Source organism: Squalius cephalus, assembly GCF_949319135.1.
Source record: "Squalius cephalus genome assembly, chromosome: 17".
In the NCBI taxonomy this organism is placed as follows: domain Eukaryota; kingdom Metazoa; phylum Chordata; class Actinopteri; order Cypriniformes; family Leuciscidae; genus Squalius; species Squalius cephalus.
The window spans coordinates 33,168,807-33,191,390 of NC_137138.1; the positions used below are offsets into that span (position 1 = coordinate 33,168,807).

Consider the following 22,584-nt stretch of genomic DNA (forward strand, 5'->3'; position numbering starts at 1 on the left):
GACCAAGTAAACATGATTCTAACAAACATCTGTCTTATCCTCCGCTCAATTAAATAATGGGAAAAGAAACTTAAAATTGTGACCCTGGACCACAAAATCAGTCTTATGTTTTTTTTATTTTTTTATTGAGATTTATACATCATACGAAAGCTGAATAAATAGGCTTTCCATTGATGTATGGTTTGTTAGAATAGGACAATATTTGGCAGAGATACAACTATTTAAAGGGGGGGTGAAATGCTCATTTTCACTCAATCTCCTGTTAATCTTGAGTACCTATAGAGTAATATTGCATCCTTCATATCTCCAAAAAGTCTTTTGTTTTATTAAATTTTTAACAGAAAGATAGGCTGTACCGAGTCTTTCCGGAAAAAAACGAGCGGCTGGGGGCGGGCCCTGTGGGCGAAGCTTAGCTGTGCTAACGCGCCGAGCTAGTGACAACACACAGAGACATTTGTTCAACAAACAGTTTTACTCACCGCCTGCGGTTCCAACGCACGACAGCGAACCTTTATCATTGTGACTGCTCGATCCTTAAGCATTAGACGATCTGCAAATCCGTCGATATGGGCTTTGTTTATAAAACAATCATCGTCGAAATGCAGGGAACAAACAGTCTTACACAACTCCGTTTATGCTCAGGAAAACAAACTCCATCCACGGGTTCCTTAACGCTGGGTTCTTTGGGAATCTGTGCAGGGTTGTCTTGCCCTGGCAACCAAAAACACACTTCTTTGGTGACATTGACTTCCCAAAAGCCGGGCAGGGCGCTTTGATGGCGAACTGCTTTCACTCTCTTGCTCTGGTCTACGAGTGCGCGCGCGGCCGCGATCTTACCGGAGAAGTGCCCTTAGGACCCATATAAGGAAATTCCGCTCTATCTTACGTAAGACAGAGCCATACTCGAAAAAAACTTTCCGAAACTTGTGACAACCCGGAAGGAGTATTTTTGGAACAAAAATACTCCTTCAAACGTACAACTTAGTTTTTGAAACTTTGTCCATGTTTAGCATGGGAATCCAACTCTTTACCAGTGTAAAAAACTCAGTATGCATGAAATAGCATTTCACCCCCCCTTTAATGAAAATCTGGAATCTGAGGGTGCAAAAAAATCTAAACATTGAGAAAATCTCCTTTAAAGTTGTTCATTTATGTTGGCGATTGTGCTTCATTCACTCACAGAAATACATTTTTGATAAATTTAAGGTAGGAAATTTACAAAATATCTTCATGGATCATGATCTTTACTTAATATCCTAATGATTTTTGGCATTAAAGAAAAATCGATAATTTTGACCCATACAATGTATTGTTGGCTATTGCCACAAATATACCCGTGCGACTCGTGACTGGTTTTGTGATCCAGGGTCACAATTGTAAAATACTAATGGTCAATGTTACCTTATTGTGAAGTGTTACCAGTTTCTCTAATGTAATCATACTTTTTTTTAATCCATGCTTACAACTAAAACCTTCAAGCTTAATGTTTTTTTAGACTACTTCAAACTTTCTAGCCAGGCTTTCTCAAAGCAAACATCAAATTTGTATCTAGTTGATCAGTTTTCTGAACATCGTTTCACTCCTGCCTTTCATTGGTTGGACAAACAGATGAGAGAGAGACTGGAGATGTGCACTATAACAGTTCAAGGGCTCATCGCCTCAAAGAAGCATAACCATAAATAAAGCCCCAAATCCACTTACATATCCGCTGAGAGGATTATGGCACCTGACAAGAAGTCAAAGCTTCTCATCTGACCTGAACTAAATATCCTGGAGAAGGGCCATCAGAACAACACCCTGAGCAACAACAGCACAATAGTGCACTTTCAACCCCTGTAATGCTCATTTCAACACCCATAAAAACAAGATATACACCTCTGTTTACATCTGTTTTCTGCAGAGCTGCTTTATAGATGAAACTCATTTCATATTTGATGACTTTCACAATGAAACTGAATCAACAACTGAACTAATTTCAGCTAAACAATGACACTCTTTTCTTTTGGAGCTAAAATGAACTGAATTAAATCATTTTCCTGTGTATCACTGTGTAAACCAATCTGCATTGTATAAAGCGCTGTAAAACAATAATGTTGACTTGACACTCTGGGGCCGGTTTCACAAAGCTATTTTAGACCGGTCTATAGTGTTAGACAAGTCTTAAATCTGCTCATAGACTAGTCTAATGCAAGTTAGACTGTTTCACAAAAATAAAGACTGACTTTAGACCAAACAAATTAGACCCCTGACCCCCAGGCTAACTGAGGTCTAAGACTCTGTTACCTTGGCAACCAGCTGTAACAATCAGTTACATTACAAACAACCAAAAGAAAAGGGAAAATGGATCATAATTTAAACATTTCTTCTTGTTACTACATTCTCCGCTAAATTTTCCAAGTAAAATGTCTTTGTAACTGTTATACTCCTCCAAACACATATTTTCCGCTGGGGTAAACGGCACTGAGCGGTTGAATGCGCTTACTCGATCCGCCATGTTTTTTGTTTTGAAAAGTGTCTTATTTTACCCAGAATGCATTGCAGTGTAGTCCTACTTAAGATAGGCTAGTCAGAGTCTTAAGTGTCTGATTTAGATGTCTATCTGAAGTCTGACTATCTACTACATCTAAGCCATAGTCAAAGTCTATCGTTGTGAAACCGGCCCCTGTTCTACAGACTTGAAGATGGTTCATGTCATGTCAGAGAAATGTGACTTTTCCTTGTTTTTTTTGTTGTTTTAATTTAATTATTTCAACCAATTTATTTAGCAGTTACTAGCTAAAACTAAATAGTCATCGCTTTGTGTTAAAATTTCCAGAATTTAGAAATGCTAGAGTTTCTACTCTGAGCCATTCTTTAAAATTATTCATTAATTTGGAAACGCTCATAACAATGGATCCATATTGTAGCTTTGTTGATGATGACAGCAAAACACGTCATTATCGCCACGCAACTCCTAATCATAAAAGTCTGAGAGCTTTCATAAAAGTTTTCTACTGGTATTTACAACAAACAAGAAAACATGAACAGATTTGTGGATGAATAACTATCATTAAATGTTGTTTCCTATTTGTAATTATGATACAAATTCGAAAAAAGCATGAACAATTTTTACTACAATATGATTTTGTATGAAACTCATGGTAATTCCCACACAACATAAAAGCATCCAGATTAAGTCATGTGATCTACAACTAGTTGCCGAATGCCAAAAGAATCAAATAGATGTAGAACTAATCGAGAAATTGACTCTTTGGTGACCGTTAAGGATGGGAGATAATAGAGGATTTGGCAAATCAACAAATTATTGAGTAACTCAATAAAAGTATTAAATTAATAAAAGCACCAGATTTTCAATTAATATAGGCTATAATATCAAAATTCAATCAAAAGTTTGAAGCAATTCATCTTTTTGTAACAAACAACTGATTGTTTGTGTGTTTTTTTTATTAAGTGTTTAATATTGTAAGTGTTTTGTCTATTTATGTGCAAGCACTACTAGTCGTAATTAAAGGAGATCACTTTAAAATTAGCCCATGATTTACTCACACTCAAGCCATCCTAGGTGTTTATGACTTTCTTCTTTCAGAGGAATACAGTCAGAGTTATATTAATAAACACAGACGCTTCGAGCTTTATAATGGCAGAGTGCATTGCAACCATCAGTTTGAAGCTCAAAAAAAGTGCGAGCAATAACCAAGCGGCAACCTCCCTGTCTCTCTCTTGAAACCAACACGGAAGTGAATTAAACGGCAATTCATCGACTGGCTGCTTGAGGCTGGCTGCAGAAGTGAGTCAAATCTGCATCTCCCCCATGTTAAAATGCCCAACTTTACAGCAGAAAAAAACGTGTTTACAGCCTGGAGCAAAAAGTGGCTTTGGTCTATACAGTTAATTTTGCCCTTCATGACAACTGTGAGGGGGGTGAATTTTTTTATAACTCATCCGTTTACATTATATTAAGCCTTAAAGTTCTGCATAATTAAGGGTGTCCACTTTTGAGTGACAGGTGGATTCCCGCTGCTGTGGTCTTTAGTCATCATTAGCCGTTTGTCTGCTGTTTGTTAGCCGTCACGTTACCTCAGCTAATTGTCTGACTATAAAAATAAATAAATTCGGGAAAGCTGCCAAGATGGCGACAGTCGGCCACGCCCACTTTAGGCTTCAAAAACGGTCTTCAGAAACCTACGGGTGACGTCACGGACACTACGTCCATATTTTTTTACAGTCTATGGTCCATCCATTATAAATGAACTCCACACTGCTCCGGGGGGGTTAATAAAGGCCTACTGAAACAAAAGCAATGAGTTTGTGTAAGAAAAATAAACTAAAATTCTAGCTTCCAGCCAAATGGCCATATGCAGTCTCTACTTACATATAAAGCGCAACTTACGCAACTTGTGACGTCAGAAGTAGTGTCATGGCGTAGCGTAAATATCAGCAGTGCGTCGCATTACTCGCATAAGTTGCGCTTTACCCTTAAGTCGGATCCGTATGTTCGTTTGGCCGGAAGCTAAGCTAGTTATTTTACTTAGTAAAGTTTTAAATACGGATATTTTGCATTTGGTTGCCAGGGCTCGCAAAATCGCCTGCCCGACGTCCCGGGGCTATTGTGTTTTCCAGTCGGGCTACCAAAATGCATAACCGGCCTGCCCGACGGGCTATCTGAAGTAGTGTTCGCTTCAGTCTTGTTATAATCAGATTCAGCGCGTTCTTCATCTTCAATCCGAAGCGGCGCCGAGCACGTCAGAAACAGAGAGGACAGGGTGGGTGGGTGTGTGTGTGTGTTCATCTGAGTCTCATTGGTCTGCGGTGCTCGTCAATGTCAGAATGACCAATCAAATCAAAGTAGGCGGGCTTTAATTTCACAAGAAGCTGCTGAGCGCGAATTTGAGCAGAGCGACTCGACGCTTCAGTTTACGGTCAAGTGCGAGATAAGATGTAAGTAGCTAAACTAAACATTTCATATTTGACAGCTTTTTTAGGTCATAAATGTGAAACAAATGACAAAAATAATCAGGCAAATGAATATACTTTTGTCGAATTTCGCCATTTGGAACTGAAAATAGGCCTGTAATGTGACTAATAATTAGTTTACTGTCATTGTGAGGGGACATTAGCATTAACAAAGCCGTTTTCATCATAGGCACAATATTAATAATGAATGTGTACATGTTGAGAATTAATATACAATTTGTAGGCTTCAGTAAATTAAAAAAGTTCAGCTTTAGGTAGGGAGAAGAGATGGCAAGATGAGGAGACTGAGAGAAAAAGAAAGGGTGATGGATAAGAAGTGAGAGCAGGTATCATCTACTGCCCGCTGACATGGTTTTAAAGCTATTTCTTTTTTGGCCTTCAAACGTCTTGAAATGGACATATCAGAGAAATAAAAAATTTAAACCCCCTAATAACCTTAAATGTAGGACCTCTTTGATTATAAAGCCCTGTCTACGGCCCTGTATTAGGAATAAGATCAATAATGAATGTGTACATATTGTGAATGAATTCAATAAACTACCTAGCTAGTGTGATGCTGATGAGGAGAGAAAAATAATCAGCTGCCCACTTATATGGTTTTAAAGCTATTGTTATCCAATTTTTTTGGCCTTCAAAACATCTTAAAATGCACATATGTAGATCAGAGAAATCAAAATTTTCTCAGGGGTGCCCCGAACCCCCCTAACTAGCATATCTCACATTCAGGACCTCAGTGATGAAAAAACCCTGCCATCTGCATGTTAATGAAACAAGTTAATAGTGAGCATTAAACCCTAAACTAAAGAGTTACTTTTTTTTTATTCTTTTTTTATCATACCCTCATTGGGGGCTGAGCCACCGACACAGATTCATGTTCCATACTGGTCACACAAATTTCAGTTCAGTTAGAATCAGATGCATATTTGTTGATATTTGTGTTTTGAAAAAGTTTTTTTTTTCATTGTGTTGACTCCTAACCAATATTCTACATTAAAAATGTAGTATTTTTATATGGGCTAGTAAAATTCATTTCGGGCTACCAAAATCTGGAGAGTGCCTGCCCGAAGGGCTACCAGCGATTTTGAAATTTTGCGAGCCCTGGTTGCAATCCATGCCATTATAAAGCTCGGAAGCGTCTGTGTTTATTAATATAACTCTGATTATATTCGTCTGAAAGAAGACCTAGGATGGCTTGAGGGTGAGTAAATCATGGGCTAATTTTCATTTTAAAGTGAACTACTCCTTTAATTGCTTCAAGGAAATTAATAAAAAATATATTAAATGTGTAGAAACATTATTCTTAAGTTATTAACCTAATAGGGCCTATTCTTACATAATAAACTGAGTAACCTTGTGCCTCGAACAATATTATCTTTACACAAAAGCTACGCCTTGGACTCATTTGTCATCATTATCATTGAATTTATTATGATAAATGGAGCCAATTTCACTACAATGCAAAGACCAAATGAAAGGTCATGACAAATACAAATACACTTAAGTGTTCGATTATCTCCCAGTCTTAAAGTTCAGTACAATCACTCCAATGGTTTCAATGAATTGTGCAGCAACTGCAAAGCTACAAATAATAAATGGCGGAAACAATGAGGCCTGAACTAGATCCTTTTAAATGTGGAGAATGCTGTCGTTTAGCTAATATGCAGAAAATGTTCATCTCCACCCACAGAGAAGAGGCTCTTATCATTGTGAAGCCAACAACACTGAGCAGTGGTGATTAGCAGACCTCGGGGATCTACGCCAGAAACACGTGATTTCATCTCAAACTTCACTCTGGAGAACCACGTCAAACTTTATCCCTGACAGGAGTTCAGGTCCGACGGGTTGCTGTCCACACCGCTGCCATGTGCTTACACACGTGTGCCATCAATAATTAACAATCAAAGAGATCCTCAGCATTAACTAACCAGAAATACCAGGAGAAAACAGACACTTCACTCCTCCTCAGAGCCCGAATCCGACACAATCAACACGCTTCACACTCAAACACTGACAGAAATCCACAAATATTTGGATTCCTCACTAAATTATGTGACGCATCTGAAATTTGTCCATGATTCGATTGAATTCAATTCTGTTATTTTGGTAAAAGACAACATATTTATTTTTAAAGACGACCAGATAAAATCAAATGCAATTTCAAACCAGAAGTAGAAGCAGAGTAAATAAATATAGCCTAATATTGTAATTATTTTGTGGAAGAGCACAAATAAACAAAATATCTGGCCATACTGTCTCTTAAATGTGATGTTAAATATATTAACTTTTTGTTTCTGAAATAATTATGATTATTAGTTACATTGATAAGCACTAAAATATGTTTGGTTTAGGTTTTTTTTATATTATTTATTGGCACATTTGGCAGTCATTTGTTTTGCTCTGTCATTAGAGTAATTGTGAGATCTTGAGGATGAGGAAGTATTCAAATATGTAACAATATAGATAGTTTTGATGATTATAATGAGACTGTTCTAGCTTTATTTCACCACATCACTTGCTGTCAGTGTAGAGGTGTGAGGGGACATTCACACAGAACATGTTTTTCCATTCCAACGCGCTATTTTCATTGTTTTTCTATGTAAACGTGTGCTAGACGGGTGTGTATAACGTTGCGCTCGCATCTTTTGCAGTTTCTCATGCATGACATGGCATTATAAAAATGCGGTCCAAGTTAAAATCAGTAAAACTTTTAAAAAATGTGTTTTTCCCCCATTCCACTGCTTGAGTCTCACGTCTCAAGTAAAAACGCATTCTGTGTAGGGTTGCAAAATTATGGGAATTTTCAAAGATGGAAACTTTCCATGGGAATTATTGGTAATTTAAGGGAATTAACAGGAATTTATGGGAATAAACGGGAATAAACTGGGAATTTTCAAAGTTGAGGGTTGGCTCTTAGGGAACTTAAATATAGATGAGGAAAGTATATTTTAGCATAATCTTGACTAAAACAAACAGATTCCATTCAAATACACTTGAATATCCATGCCATTCCTCAATCACATGCACATAGCACACTGCTTACTGCATGGCTATTGAGACCACACCCCCCTACTGGCACTGTGCATGCCTCCATCACATGTACAGAAGCCCAAAGCACAAGACTATTGAAGGCACACATTTGAGCCTGTGGACTAAACAAAGTGAAGTAAGTTTTGATGATATTTTGGGGAAATATATTTATTAAATGTTTAAATTGCAAATATCACATACAAATGTATTCATCTAGTACATAGCAAGCTGATAAGTTAGATGCTAAATAAGCTAGCATAACTTTTACCATTTAGCATTTACCACATAAGTAGGGCTGGGCGGTATGACGGTATATATCGTTACCGCGGAAGAAAATGTCAACCGTAACAGATTTTTTTATTCCGTGTATACCGCAACATGTAAATAAGTAGGCGTGGTTAACTCGCGTGCAGCGTGCGTGAGACTGAGACACTGATATTTGTCAAAGAAACATGAAGAATGACCAAGAGGATCCACAAAAGGAATTACGTTTTCAAAATTAACGTGATATTTTCGGGGGGGAAGATGCAGAAGTCAACTAGAGCAGTGCAGCACACTGAAAGTTTAGAGAGACGCACATGCTCGCAACGGGGCTTACTTGACAAGAAGTTCATATATCAATATTCTAATGAATAGAAATAACCTTAAATAATGTAGGCCTATCTATCCGTCTCTTATGTGTACAGTTACTTTCAGAGTGGACGCGCAAGCGGTTGCCGTGGTAATGAATATTTCCAAAATTCCCCAGCTTAACTTCCCATGGAAATTTACCGGAAATTTTCCGCCCCTTTGCAACCCTAATTCTGTGTGAACGAGCCCTAAGCAGCGCCTAAAATTAACACTCGCTCGCCAGTCGGCCGGTAACATTTGTATGAATTCCAACAATGGATGTTCGTGAATAAACGTGAACTACGCACTGGACAGTTGATGGGCCAGAGCTTCATCGCCACGAATGTTTAAGCCTTGACAATTAAAATATTTAAAGGTATAGCGGAGGATTTTTTACTTCCGGGTGGATCACCTATACTATTGGTCCTCCTAATTGTCAATCATTCTGGTGAATCAATCAAACTTTTCAAAAAGTGGAGAGGGCGGGTCTTATCTAAAATTCGGAAAGATCCTCCACTATACCTTTAAGCGCAAGAAGATGCGAAAGGGAGCTCATTTTGTTACTCGCGCTCTGTGTGGAGAGTTTTTGTGTGACGCACGCACAGAAAGCTGCGTCTCAGACAGCGTGCAGATTCTAAACTGAGCTCTCTTTCACATCTTCTTGTACTTGAGCGGACAAAATTCATACAAAATGATGTCTATAAATAGTGAGCATCCAAGGAAACTGTCTTGAACAGTTGAGAAAGTAAACGCACGTGTGTCAGTATCAGTATATTAGATCCGTGCATTCGCTATTAAAGGGACAGCAGCCTAATATTAATGTCTGTGGTTTTAATGTTAATCAAACAACAAAGGACAAAGAAAAATCACTCTGCTCTTGACTGAATAGCTTTTGTAACTTTAATAAGGATGTTTAATTTATACAGTGAAGACTATGCAGTGTTATTTTACATTTGCTTATTTTATAAAATTTTTGAACCTGGAAACTACTGTCAGATCATCCTGAAAAATCTATTTGTATCTTTGTTATGTTGTATTTATTTGTGGTTTTGCTTCTAATTTGATTATTTGTTCTTATTGTATTACTTGTCTTTAATAATGTTTTAACTTTATCTTAGTTCGGAAATATTAGTTATTATTCACTGGTATCTAAAATTTTGGTGTCATGACTGCCTGTTTTTGCAAAAACAGTTTCATGGCCTGTAAGAAATATTTTTGGTGTCACCAGCCATTGGCAGTGTGGCAAAAAGTTAGTTTTAGGCCCTGAGTGTAAGTGTATAAACAAAATCCCCTGTACGTGTTCACAGGATGTTCTTTCATAGAGCCGCGTGTTTTAACATGTCCAGGCAAACAAAATCAACAGTACGAAGGTGTAGGAGTTTGATCAGTCTCTGATTTGAGATTTCATGATTCATTGTTACTAAACAAAGACCAATATAAGCAACAGTCAGAGAAACCTTTGAGCAACTACACTTAAAGTGATACTCGCATTCATGCTGTTCCAAACCTGTATGAGTTTCTTTCGTCTGTTGAACACAAAAGAAGGTATTTTAAAGAATGTTTGATTACCAACATATATCTTTTGTGTTCAACAGAAGAAAGAAACTCATACAGGTTTGGAACAACATGAGTAAATGATGACAACATTTTCATTTTTGGGTGAACTATCCCTTTAAATAAAGCAAGGCCAGATGATACAGTTTTGTAATGTTATTAGTAAAGCTAATAAAGTTAAAGTTTAAAATTAGTTAAAGTTTAATTTTTTTTAACAAGTTCTCGAGTCTCTAAAGAACAGCACATTAGACAATACTACACTTTTTTTAAATTCATTACTCAATTACTCATTCCACCGTTACATTTTACCCTGCTGCAAATGAGTCTGAGGTCTCAGAAAAACTTGCAAATGTGCGCAAACCCTTCATATCATGGGTATGAATTATATATGGGAGAATTGACGTATTACTGTATCGCTCCACTGTGAAAGCTGTCTTTACGAAGATTGTATTTAACCCCATTCAACACGGTCTTTAAGGGTGAGAGGGTTACAGTGACCCTGGATGTCACACAACACTGTGTTGGGGACAAAAGGCAAATTCAGCGTTTCCTACACGAGGGTTCCTCTCCGCCTATCGAAACTGCAGCACATTCCAGCATCTTCCTACACAGTGAGTCCGAGTGGCCCCTGAGGGCCCCGGGCTGAACCCACATGACCTGTCAGGGTCCTGAAGAGTGAGTGCCACTAACCGGAATGGTACTTGAGTTAGCATATCTAATATTTGATCAGTTAGTCAAGATGATTTTACTGAGGGTAGTAACACCATGAAGGGACGCATCACTTCATGTATATCACAACACATGTCAGTACATGAAATATTGAGTTGCTTTCAAAACCATCTAGTCAAGTGAGCACAAGTCTCTTGATTGTCTCATAAGGGCTCTTTTCACAATTCAAACAAACACAATGTTGGTAAAAGTAAAAAAAAAAATGTGGCTCAAATACATAAATAACACAATTAAATACATGATTCAAGCGTTCTATGACAGAAAAGATCATAGATTAAAAAAAAATTGTATATGTCTAAAAAGTGTGACAATAGGTGTCACTAAGAAGGCAAATTGTTTATATGTTTTTCGGAATGAATTCTAACTGTCATAAACGCAACAGGTTGCCAATTGCGAGAACTTTTCAAAATCCTACTATGATGAAGGCTTAGCTTATGAATATTAATTAGAAAAAAATGACGTTCGCTAAGCAGGCCTAACTGATTGGCTGAAAGACAGCTACTGGTAAGCGGGTGCGCTGGTTAGCTGGCCAATCAGCGAATCTGGTAAAGGCCAAGCTTATGAATATTAATCACAGTAATTAGTAAACGAAGCGACGTCAACATGACCACGATAATATTCATGAACTAATCCTTTACCATGGTAGAAGTCGTAGTTTCGTTTCGCTGTCTAACAGGTTTATTAATATCCGAACTCACCTTATAAACTTTACCGAAAGCACCGTCGCCCAGTTCCCCGATAATTTCCCACATGTCGTTTGGATTTACATCCCGATGAACGTGCTCATATTGCTTGGTTTTCTTCTTGATGTCAAGTGCAGGAAACCGGATCATCTTGCTGAATTTTGCAAAAGCCATTTTTAAAATAAAATACAGGTAGGAGCCTCAAATGCTAAAAAAAAAAAAACTGATTATGTAGATGAATTAGTTAGTTGACTTCAGAAAAAAACAAAAGCGTCTGGGCTGAAAACTATCCGACACTCCACAGGAAATATAGACATCTTCATCACTTAAAAAAATATAAAAAATAACTTCAAGTTGTAATAGACTTATTCCACTCCATCCATGAGAAACCATGCGCCGTCTGAGGCGAGTGAAACACTCATGTTCACCTGTTCACTCACTGCTGTCGTGTGTGTGTGTGTGTGTTAGTGAGACAGAGCCACGCCCACTGCACAGAATTATGGGAATTGTAGTTTTTAAAGTTCATCATAAAGTAGCCTAAACAACACTACAGACTTGTTTTGTATTTACAATGCTGCCTTGTTATATGTCTCACTATGTCCTGTTCAAGAAGCTAAAACAAGAAAATAAAATAATAAAGTATAGCCTATATGAGCAACAAGCATTTGTAACAAACCATTTTAATATTTTTTTATGAATTTAAGTAATCGTAATATTTGTATTTAATAATGTTATTGTAATACTCTAGTCAAGACGCACAGAAAAAGAAAAAAAAAAAAACCTACTGATAAAATATGAAAAGCCCGAGTTAAAAACAAAACTGTTGCACACAATCTCCACCTTGTGGTGAATTTGTGGTACATTTTTCATTTTTTTCATTTTTTATTTTATTTATAATACAAAACACGTCATGATGGTATATCAAAACACACTGTACACATCACTTTATATTGAATATAGTGAATTTTAAACAATATTTAAAGCAATAAACATTTAAAAAGTTACGTCACATTACAGCACTGCAGTTTTATATACATGTATACATACTGTATATGTAGTCAATGACATGACGATATATCTTTTTCCCAGATATGTTTAGTTAATACATTAAAAATGCCATTCTTAAATACATTCTATGCATGTTTTTAATTTATTAGCCTAAATCATTTTCTTTAAAAAAAATTGCAGGTCTTAAAGTAAAGTCAAGGGGAACAACTTTAGCATAAGCAATTTTGTAATTCTATTCCTATAAAAGAAGTAAATATTTATTTTCGTAATATTACTAATGTTTGAAAACAGATTTTGTCCATCAAATCAAAGTCTGTGTCATGTAACCAATCTGCAAGATGCTATATTATTACCATGTGATAAAAACATAAAAAAAAAAAAAATGTATACCTGAAATCATGATGATGATGTGAACGTTTAGATGTAAGAAAGATGTTACCTTTTAATTGTTTAAAAACTTTAAAATGAAAAAAAAAAAATGTGAAAGCATATAAATGTTTTTTTTTTTTTTTTTTACTGCTGATTATGAATAACATCTGTTATCATGCTGAGTAATGGGCTCTTTATGATCTTTGCCCAGTCCTCCTCCAAACTCCCTCCAGTGATGTACGAGATGATTTCAGGCTCTCCGTCCTCTGGACTGTAATGCTTCACAGTTATCATGGGTAAAAACCAAGTCCTGAAACAGATCAGCTACTTTTCAGGCACTCAGTTATAGCAAGGGCACACAGTATTAAAAAAAAAGATTATAAAATAAATGATTTAAAAACTGGTTAGGGACAGGTTTGGTGGTATGAGTTTAAGGGTGAGTTAAGGTTTAGATAGATATTATTGAAATTAATTACAGCTGTAATTACACCATAAATGCAACGTATCAAATGATTCATTTAAATGTCAGTAGTTAAAGACACCTAATATAAAAATGTAAATCTGAAATAAATGCTTGACTTACCCCGTGACATTTTTGTGATATAATGATATAGAGTTGTCTAATCATGGCAGCGAGTCTTTGCACTTTCCTGTTGTAGGAACACCGGCGTTCTCTCAGGCCGCCCAGCAGAGACATATAAGAGTTCATGGTGGACATTACACAAGCGTTCTGTCATCACAAACAACATATATGATTGACCATACAAAGCTTTTAACATTTCAAAGCACATGTATAATGGGAGTGATAAAAAAAAAAAGGTGGAATCTGATCCAGACATGAGATTCTGAATGTGCTTAAAATGAATTATATTACATTACAAGCAAGCTTTATCTCTCAAATGCTGAACGCGTTATTCTGCAATAGTTTGTTAGTACTCACATGAATATCGATGTACAGGTCGGGCAGGTGAGCTGCGCATCTATACTGCAACACAAGGCACAATAAACACATCAACTTCTGTTTTGTCATGGCATTGTTGCACTCACCTCAATTGGATGTGTTAGACTTACAATCTCATGGTCTTTTTTAATGTCCTCCGCTTTTTGAGTGATTTCTTTACCCATGTTCAGCACTTTAGTGTAACAGGTTGGTGGTATGGGGTACGGCTGAGCCCAAACCATGGGCATCAGAACCAGAACCAGAACCAGAACCATGCTTTCTGCTCTCTGTGAACAACACTGCTGTCTGTGCGCTGCATTTATACACTGCAAATTCAAACATGTTGTGTTCATTACCAAACATGACATGATATATGAATCAATTAGCCTGGAATTCATTGTCTTATCCAGTTCTGTTGCTGAAACACTGGGGCTTGTGGTTTTGCTCAGCCAAGTGTCGTCAGAATATCCCACAATGTAGGAGTATCTAAATTCACAATGACACTTGTAAACAACGGAGGCTAATAAACATGAATCATGTCAATATTTAGCACCGCAAAAAATGTTTTGCACAAATTACAACCAACAATTTTGCTCCAATAAAGATAGTTAGTGTGCTTGTTTACCAAGAGGACAGCAGTGCCCATGTAGAAAATATTGAGATTAAATACTTAAGTATTGTTTAGTTTTTGTTACTGTCCTTTTATATGTTTTTATTGCATAAAAAGTTATTTCCACCACAGAAAGTATTTCTGATAGAGTAGGCTACTGAATCTCCTGATCAAAACACATGCGAAGAAGAAGCAATATGTACTGAATCCAAAATCGCCCCCTATACCCTTAAATAGGGCGCTATTTGAGGGGACATCCATTTAGTGTCCGAAACTACACTCTACACACTTTTTTTGGTTTAATTTTAAAGTGTTTGGGTAGTTTTTGTGTAACCTAGATCCTGGGTCAGAGGTATCCCAGGGGTTGAGTTATTTTTCGCAGGCCTTTCGCGACCTCTTCAGGAGAGAGCAGTGCAGCTGAGCTACGTGTCTTCGGTAAATATAGGCCTACAGGTTTGTGTACATTTTATTTTAATTTATAAATTCGTTATTGTTCTGTAAATCGTTTAATTTTATGCAAAGCAACACAGGGACGCGATGCTAGTCACCTAAGTGTCGCGTCGATCTTTTCGCGTGATGGAGACCTATTGCATAATATTTTATGAGTTTATTAAAAAAAAGATACAGATATATTTAGAAAGTTAAAATATGTTCTCAGAACTGTGTCGATTGTTTATGGACTGGCTGTGGAGTCAGTCACAGCATATTTCGGTTACGAGTGAAACGCAGGGCGTTTCTGAAGTTAAGTTCCCCCGCTGAACATCACGCAAGCCCCGGGACGAGATCCAGCGCCGTTACGGTGGAAACGTTACAACAGACTGGTCGATTACAAATGTTTAACTTTTACCTCTAATATTTGTTAAACGAGCTTAAATGAGCTTAAATGTATGCAATATGTACTTTAAAATATGATCGAAAATTAGAGAATTATCATGCAAACCAGTGGTTGTGTGTAGTATTTTTGAAAACAAAGTTCAGACGATTTAAGTTAATCTGTAAACATTGTAAACATTCATGTATGAAGTAAAAAATATATTTTTTTTTAGATAAAAAAAAGCTAGTAGGCCTACTATAGTGTAGTAAAAATTAATCAACCCAGTATTCTGGGTTAAATAAACAACCCAACATGTGTTCTGTCCACTGATCTATATAATGTCATTCTATATAGATCAGTGGTTCTGTCCTATAGGATTTACCCAGCCCTTGGGTTGTTTTTAACCCAGTGTTTTTATTAGCGCAATTTTCCACCGGACAAAATTGCGATTGTTAACTCATGATTTCTGTTCTGTCTGTGCGCACCAATCTTGCACACTATCTACTCCTCAACCAGACCACCTAGAGAGTAGACTTCGGGTTTTCGGCATTATGTTAAGGAAGGTCTAATCGCGGGAACGCACAAAAAAAATCCAGGAAAAGATTTACTATCTCTTAGTGTTGTGATCCCATGACGTGAGAAAATTGCGCTAAAACACTCACTGAGTTTTTATTACTTGTTTAGAGTGGTGGACGTTATTGAGTGCACTCATTCAATCCCACATTGCACCACAATAACGAGTGTACAACCGATGTACGCTCAAGCGTCTGTCCAAATTCGCTCACTCGTTTTCATTCACTCAGTATTAGTGGACTAACGTAGGGAATAGTGAATGAGGGTTTAGGAGGCGATTTCAGATTCAGCCATACTGCATGTAACCAGATGCATATGTAAAATAAGCAATCATCAAACATTCAACAGCATCAAAACAACCTAATATTGACCCAGGATGAGCTGTGAAGCTTTGGAAGTGTTGATGGCAACCCCATGTAATTCAACCCCAAATGTAGGCTAATTCAAACCAAATCATTTGTAGATGTCTGCACGAAGAAAATGTATTCAATTAGACCCTTCATTAGTTGTGAGAGTAAGCATGGAATTTATAGGCTTCAATGTCCTTGTAATCGTCTCTACATGGGCCAGACTAGGCGTAGACTGCAAGATAGATTATGGGATCACAAAAATGCTATTCATGAAACAAAGATTAGGCCTTTATGGCAGTACATAATGCATCCGTACATGATTCTAATCCATCTAGTTGAAAAGGTATTGTTTGGAAACTGTAACTGGGTCTATTATAAGGGTGATAGATTACAAAGACATTTACAAAAAGAAGCCTTTGTTTTTTTCAGTTAAAACCTACCATTTTTCTAGCCTGGAAATCCAGACCTAAATCTAAAAGATTAATGGTCTGGCGTCGACTAATGAAAATCTGCAAGCTCGAAGGGCAGCACCAAACATGCATTTGAAAATCTCACTGCACGCAATTGGATAACCAATCACAACAAGTTATCGCTTAGCTAACTGGTAGATTAGACTCTTACCGTATCCGGTTGGCAAAACAGCAAAAACGCCCTTCTTGCAAAGGAACGATTCGAGCGCCGTCTTCTGTTCCTGTTTTAGATAAAAAGTCTAAATCTTTCATTGTAGCGGCCAAAGCCGTTTCAAACAACTGGTGTTCATCCATAGCCATCTTGCAATGTTTACTAATGACTTCGACGTCATCTCGCCTCTGGCCCGCCTATATATCAGATAACCCGATGTGATTGGTGCAGCTCAGATCGAGAGGCATATTTAATGAGCATCATTACTCGACACCAGGGTAACTCGCTGAGCAAATTCAACTTGTGCTCTCGCGAGAACTCTGGATTACCAGTACCATTTTTCCTGGGTTGAATGAAGAATTCTCCATTCTTGAAAAGCTATTATTATTATTATTATTATTATTATTATTATTATCATTATAATTGTTGTCTCTCTTCTTGCTTTTTTGTTTGGTGTACATTTGTAATAGTTAATGTTATAGGTCTCCCTGTAATGGTTCTTTTGTTTTCTCCCAGTTCTACAAGGGCTGTAGTACTCGAGTCCGGACTCGAGACCGTTTTTCTATGGTCTCGGACTTGTCTCGGACTCGCTGGTATTCGGACTCGGACTTGTCTCGGTCTCGGCTAATATGGCTTTTGGTCTCGACCGAGTCCAGGTTTCTTTATTATGTTCCCAGTAATAACGTATTATTGTAGTATGCTTCCCGCAGACTTCCGCAGAAACCTCCGTAGATGACGACCTGCGTGTGTGTTATTTATTTTCTACCATTTGCTACTGCAATACCGGCGCATAGCTGAAATAACAGATCAGTCTATTCACTGCCGATCATAATATCAAATTGCTATATGGACTAGTGACTGTGAATATTAAAGACTGCTATCAAAGTCTGATTGTTCAGCGAGTCTCTGCAAATGAGTGCAGGTTCATGTACTACACGTAGGTACACGTTCATTTTCAGCATTTCATCGTCAGATATGCTCAGAAACCCGTCAAAATAAAAGTTAGGTTTAACGTGAAGAAATTAGCACAGATATATTTTACTGGAGTGAAGCTATATTGTCATTTAGTTGCTCAAATGCTCAGTACTAGTACCTAGCAGTGGAAGTGGGTTGGTGTTTGTATATCAGTTCTAAGACTGCTATTATGAGGTATCACCATATGTCAACATTCTGTTTTCTTTAGATTAGAAGATTATATGATATCAAGGGGGATATCTATACTTAAAAATCATGGGTGTTGTGACACTGTTTTTGCTTTTAGATCAACAAATAATAACCCAAAATGATTGTCTTGATAATGTCATGCATAAGACTTTTATTCCTGTCCTGTCCTGGACTCGGTCTTGACTCGAACTCGAACCTTTTTGGACTCGGTCTTGTCTTGGACTCGAACCTCTTTGGACTTGGTCTTGACTTGGACTCGACTAGTCCTGGTCTTGGACTTGTCTTGGACTCGACAAAGGTGGTCTTGACTACAGCCCTAGTTCTACATCTACACCTGTGACTCATGTGTTACCTGAGGACGGCTGAAGACCGAAATGCATCAGTGCGCTGTGTTTTAGCCATTTTTAATGTTTCTAGTGTGGCAGCCATGATGTAAATAATGGCTTGGATTTTTATTTATTTTTTTCTAAAAGTATTCTCATTATATTCATTTGTCCTGCATTCCTTCCTGCATAGTTATGGACCATTATTCTGAAGTGTTACCAAGAAGTCTTTAAATAAGCTTCAGTCACTCAACATTAAAGAGAGTTTATCACAATTATCCTCCAGCAGAGGTTAGAGAATGCCTATTAAGGTCTCATATTGTTTAATAGTCATTGCAAACAGCAAATCCTTCCTTGTGAAAAAGAAGTGCACTTTACTTACTTTCAAAAAGAGTACTACGTAAATAATATACTTTAAAGAATATATTTAAGTGGGTAACACTTTATTTTAAGGTGCCCGTGTTACAATGTAACTATACATTTAAGTACTGAGTGAGTAATATTAATTATAGTAATATAATTAATATTAATTATAGGATTAGGTTTTGGTTTAAGGTTAGTTGCATGTAATTATGCATAATTTATAGTTATTACTACAGTAACTACATATAACATGTTTAACAAGGACACTGTAAAATAGTTTTACCTTTAAGTGCGAACTGAATGTACATTTGTAATTACACATTTGTAATAATGAAGTTACAATTTAATACATTTAAAATATATTAACTTTAAATTAAGGCTATCAAATAACACAATACAGTTAAAAGTAGCATCAGGTATGTGCTTTGACCGAGCGGCAACCTTCCGGTCTCTCTCTTGAATCCACCACAGAAGTGACTTAAACTGCAGTTCATCGACTGACCACTAGAGACAGGCTGCAAAAGATAGTCAATCCCATAGACCCCCATGTTAAAATGCCCAACTTTACAGCAGAACTTTAAAGTTCTTTACTTTACAGCAGAAAAAAATATGTTTACAGCCTGGTACAAAAAGTGGTTTTGGTCTATATAGCTAATTTTGCCCTTCATGACGACTGTGGGGGGGTGGATTTTTTTTATAACTCACCTGTTTCTTAATGTTCTGCATAATTAAGGGCGTGGCCACTTGATTGACAGGTGGATTGCCGCTGCTGTCACTACTAGCCGTTTGTCTGCTGTCTGTTAGCGTCACGTCACCTCAGCTAATTCCAGCCGCTGAACTTGGCATCTCTGCCATGTTTGTGCTTTTTTCTGGATTATTTCATACAATTTAATACATGCATTATACCTTCGCCCACGCTTTTGGATTCCGTCGTTGTCGAGTATCAAGAGAACAACCAGCGCTGTTTGTCAGTTGTTTTCCTCTGTGAACATGCACTCATGGATGTCTGACAATTTCATTGCTTTTTGGAGTTTTCAGATTTAAAAACGTCTATAAATATAGAGGCTACACTCGTTCTGCGGTACCGTTGCTCTCACGGAGCAGATAGACTATATATGCTAACTTTTTAGTGTTAAAAAAAAAACAACCTTTGTGCACGTACTGTCAGATGAAATCCTGCAGGTGTCAGTGCTTTCTCTGTCCATGCAATAAATACACACCCTTCAATGAGCGCGGATTTCTAGTGCATTTACTTGAATTTCTTAGGTAATATCTTTGGTTTGACCCATTTGAGTGGCGGCCAAAATCAGATTTTAAAATGAACTGAATAAAGCTCTCTACGAACTTGACGTGCAATGCCGAGCTGACTGACATATATACGCATGTCACACGCTCAGAGCAATATTTTAGTTATGTCTTTTAACTATTATAGTATTTCGAAGGGCAAAAACATGAACTTTAACTATTGGCAAGTTGCACACTTGCACAGCCCTTGTGGTGGTACTACCAGTAGCATATAGCATTAGCTTCTTAGCCTGAGCTAAATTCATCACGTCGAGCTAGGCGGGCGTAGTTTCAGCAACCAGGCACCTCAGCTCAGCTCCACCCACGTCCCGCCTTTGCCCACAGCGTTAATGTCACGTACATTAAGCGAACTAGACAAACTTTTGGGCATTAAATCGATTCGCACTAGTGTCTATCACCCACAAACAGATGGCTTGGTGGAACGATTTAATTGCACATTAAAATTCATGGTTCGTAAGTTTGTAAAAGAAGACACCAAAAATTGGGTTAAATGGCTCGAGCCCCTATTGTTCGCGGTGCGGGAGGTTCCACAAGCCTCCACTGGGTTCTCCTCATTCTAGCTTCTCTATGGTCATCATCCCCGGGGGGTGCTTGATGTCATTAAAAAGGCTTGGGAGGAGGGGCCTTCAAACAGCCTTAGTGAAATTCAGTATGTCATGGACCTCCAAGCAAAACTCCACACATTGGGGCGGCTCTCCATGGAGAATTTGCTCCAGGCTCAGGACAAACAAAGTCGGCTCTACAACAGGGGTACCAATTTACAGCTTCAATTTACACCAGGAGAGAGAGGACCAGGCCTGGACTTTATGTTGTGTTTTGTTTTATTATATGTGGCGGCAGTTGTCCGTGAGGGACTATACTTTAGTTTTGTTGTTTGTTTATTTTATGATTATTAAAGTTGTTAAACGTTCGCCGGTTCCCGCCTCCTTCTTCCCACAACTTCCCTCACCATTATGGTGATCAGTGTTTTATTCAGTTGGACAGTTTTACTCTTGACTTTTGTGTGAGTTTGTGGTCTTTGTAACTGCATTTACCTAAACACAAAATTTGTTGCAAAGGACGCGGTGAAACAAAGATGATCAGCTGATATAGTTTTCAGCAGAATAATTCACTAATCTTATCACTGACCAATTTGTTTATTTTTTTTTGTTATTAATAAATTATATTCAACAATAGTACTTTCTTGCAACAGATCAGACATTGTGAATTTTGATTTTTAAAATACATTGTGGGAATTTTCTTTTAGACACACAGACATCAAGAATCAGCATATGAATCTCAACAATGGGGACATGCTTCATGCAATGCATGCTGGGAACCACCATAGTATAAAACTCATGTCTCCCAGCATGCATTGCGGCATGAAGCATGTCACCATTTTTGAAATTCATATGCTGATTCTTGATTAATCTCTGCCTAAAAAAAAATTCCCACAATGAGTTTAAAAATCAAAATTCCGAATGTCTGATCTGTTGCAAATAGCTATTGTTGGTGAATATAATCTATAAATAACAAATAACCACTTTTGGTCAGGGATAAGATTAGTGAATTATTCTACTTTATTATTCTACTAAACTATATCACCATCTTTGTTTTTTTGCTTCCTTTGCAACAAATCATGTGTTTTGGTAAACACTGTTACAAAGATCATAAACTCACATAATAAGCCAAGAGTCAAACTGCCCAACTAAACGAAACACTGATCACAATAATGGTAACCAATCAATTATAACTTTAACTCTGATTCAGAGTCGGGCTGTTTACACGACACCGTTTTCAACTAAAAACATAAAACTTTTTATGCGTTTTGGCTGTTCGTTTACATGACAATGGCGTTTTGGGTGCCTGTAAACGCAAAGTTTTGAAAACAGGTTTCAAAGTGGAAGTTTTTGTAAACGGTCTCCATGTAAACAAGAAAAACGCGAATCTCTGAAGACGATGACGTCATGCACATGCGTATTACATGTTTAGTCTATAGTGTTTTATTGCCATTTACTGGCCTGGCAGCAGAATACAGCGTTTTTGGTCATTTTCATGTATCCGTGTGAATGTGGATTGTTTTGACAATGGTGTCGTCTGTACGAGGAAAACTCAATGGAAAAACTTCTCAGTTTTAAGCATATCGTTGTCGTGTAAACGTACCCTTACTTTAACACTCTTTAGAGTGGGACCATGTGTAGGCTACTCTGAGCAGAGTTTATTTATTTATTTATTTTTGTGTTGCCTTGGCTTTTGGCTTGCTTAGTTGGGGACATTTAATATTCAACAATATTATTGATCTGCCTTACTTAAAGCTACACTGTGTGATATTTTCCCCCATCTAGTGGTGAAATTGTATATGACTACCCAGTGAATATTAGTTTCTGTTCCTTTCAATTCCGAGGGTGTTTTAACTCCTACGGTGGCCGTATTATTCCAAGATTAACATGGCTTCCAAATTGCACCTTTAAAACTATTCATCACCTGTGATCGGTCGCAGCACAGATTTATGTTACAAGGTAAACAATACTTTTTCACCATTGACGCGAGGAAAAGTATCGCAAGTTATACTAGAGGTCGTTCTGGCGT

At 37.4% G+C, this 22,584-nt stretch overlaps 2 protein-coding genes across 2 annotated transcripts in view; both read right to left on the reverse strand.

Annotated features, from left to right (window-relative positions):
- stk10 (serine/threonine kinase 10) overlaps positions 1 to 12,032 on the reverse strand; it is a 64,269-nt gene extending 52,237 nt beyond the window's left edge. The window contains exon 1 of the mRNA XM_079847000.1: positions 11,592 to 12,032. Coding sequence (XP_079703126.1) covers positions 11,592 to 11,750 — 159 coding nt within the window. The 5' untranslated portion in view covers positions 11,751 to 12,032. The remainder of the gene's footprint in view (positions 1 to 11,591) is intronic.
- A 354-nt stretch (positions 12,033 to 12,386) lies between these two features.
- cytl1 (cytokine like 1) lies at positions 12,387 to 14,448 on the reverse strand. Its single transcript, XM_079847092.1, has 4 exons — positions 14,025 to 14,448; positions 13,894 to 13,938; positions 13,537 to 13,683; positions 12,387 to 13,263 (listed from the first exon to the last, which is right to left on the reverse strand). The coding sequence occupies exons 1-4, from the start codon at positions 14,289 to 14,291 to the stop codon at positions 13,204 to 13,206; spliced, it is 519 nt and encodes a 172-aa protein (XP_079703218.1). The 5' UTR covers positions 14,292 to 14,448; the 3' UTR covers positions 12,387 to 13,203.
- Between the last annotated feature and the right edge of the window lie 8,136 nt (positions 14,449 to 22,584).

What these genes read in the sequence shown, in the direction of transcription:
- cytl1 (XM_079847092.1), bottom strand. Translation starts at nt 14,291, where the DNA reads ATGAATTCCAGGCTAATTGATTCATATATCATGTCATGTTTGGTAATG. An exon ending in TTAAAAAAGACCATGAGATT is followed by an intron (nt 13,939 to 14,024) that starts GTAAGTCTAACA and finishes CTTGTGTTGCAG; the next exon opens with TATAGATGCGCAGCTCACCT. An exon ending in TATCACAAAAATGTCACGGG is followed by an intron (nt 13,264 to 13,536) that starts GTAAGTCAAGCA and finishes GATCTGTTTCAG; the next exon opens with GACTTGGTTTTTACCCATGA.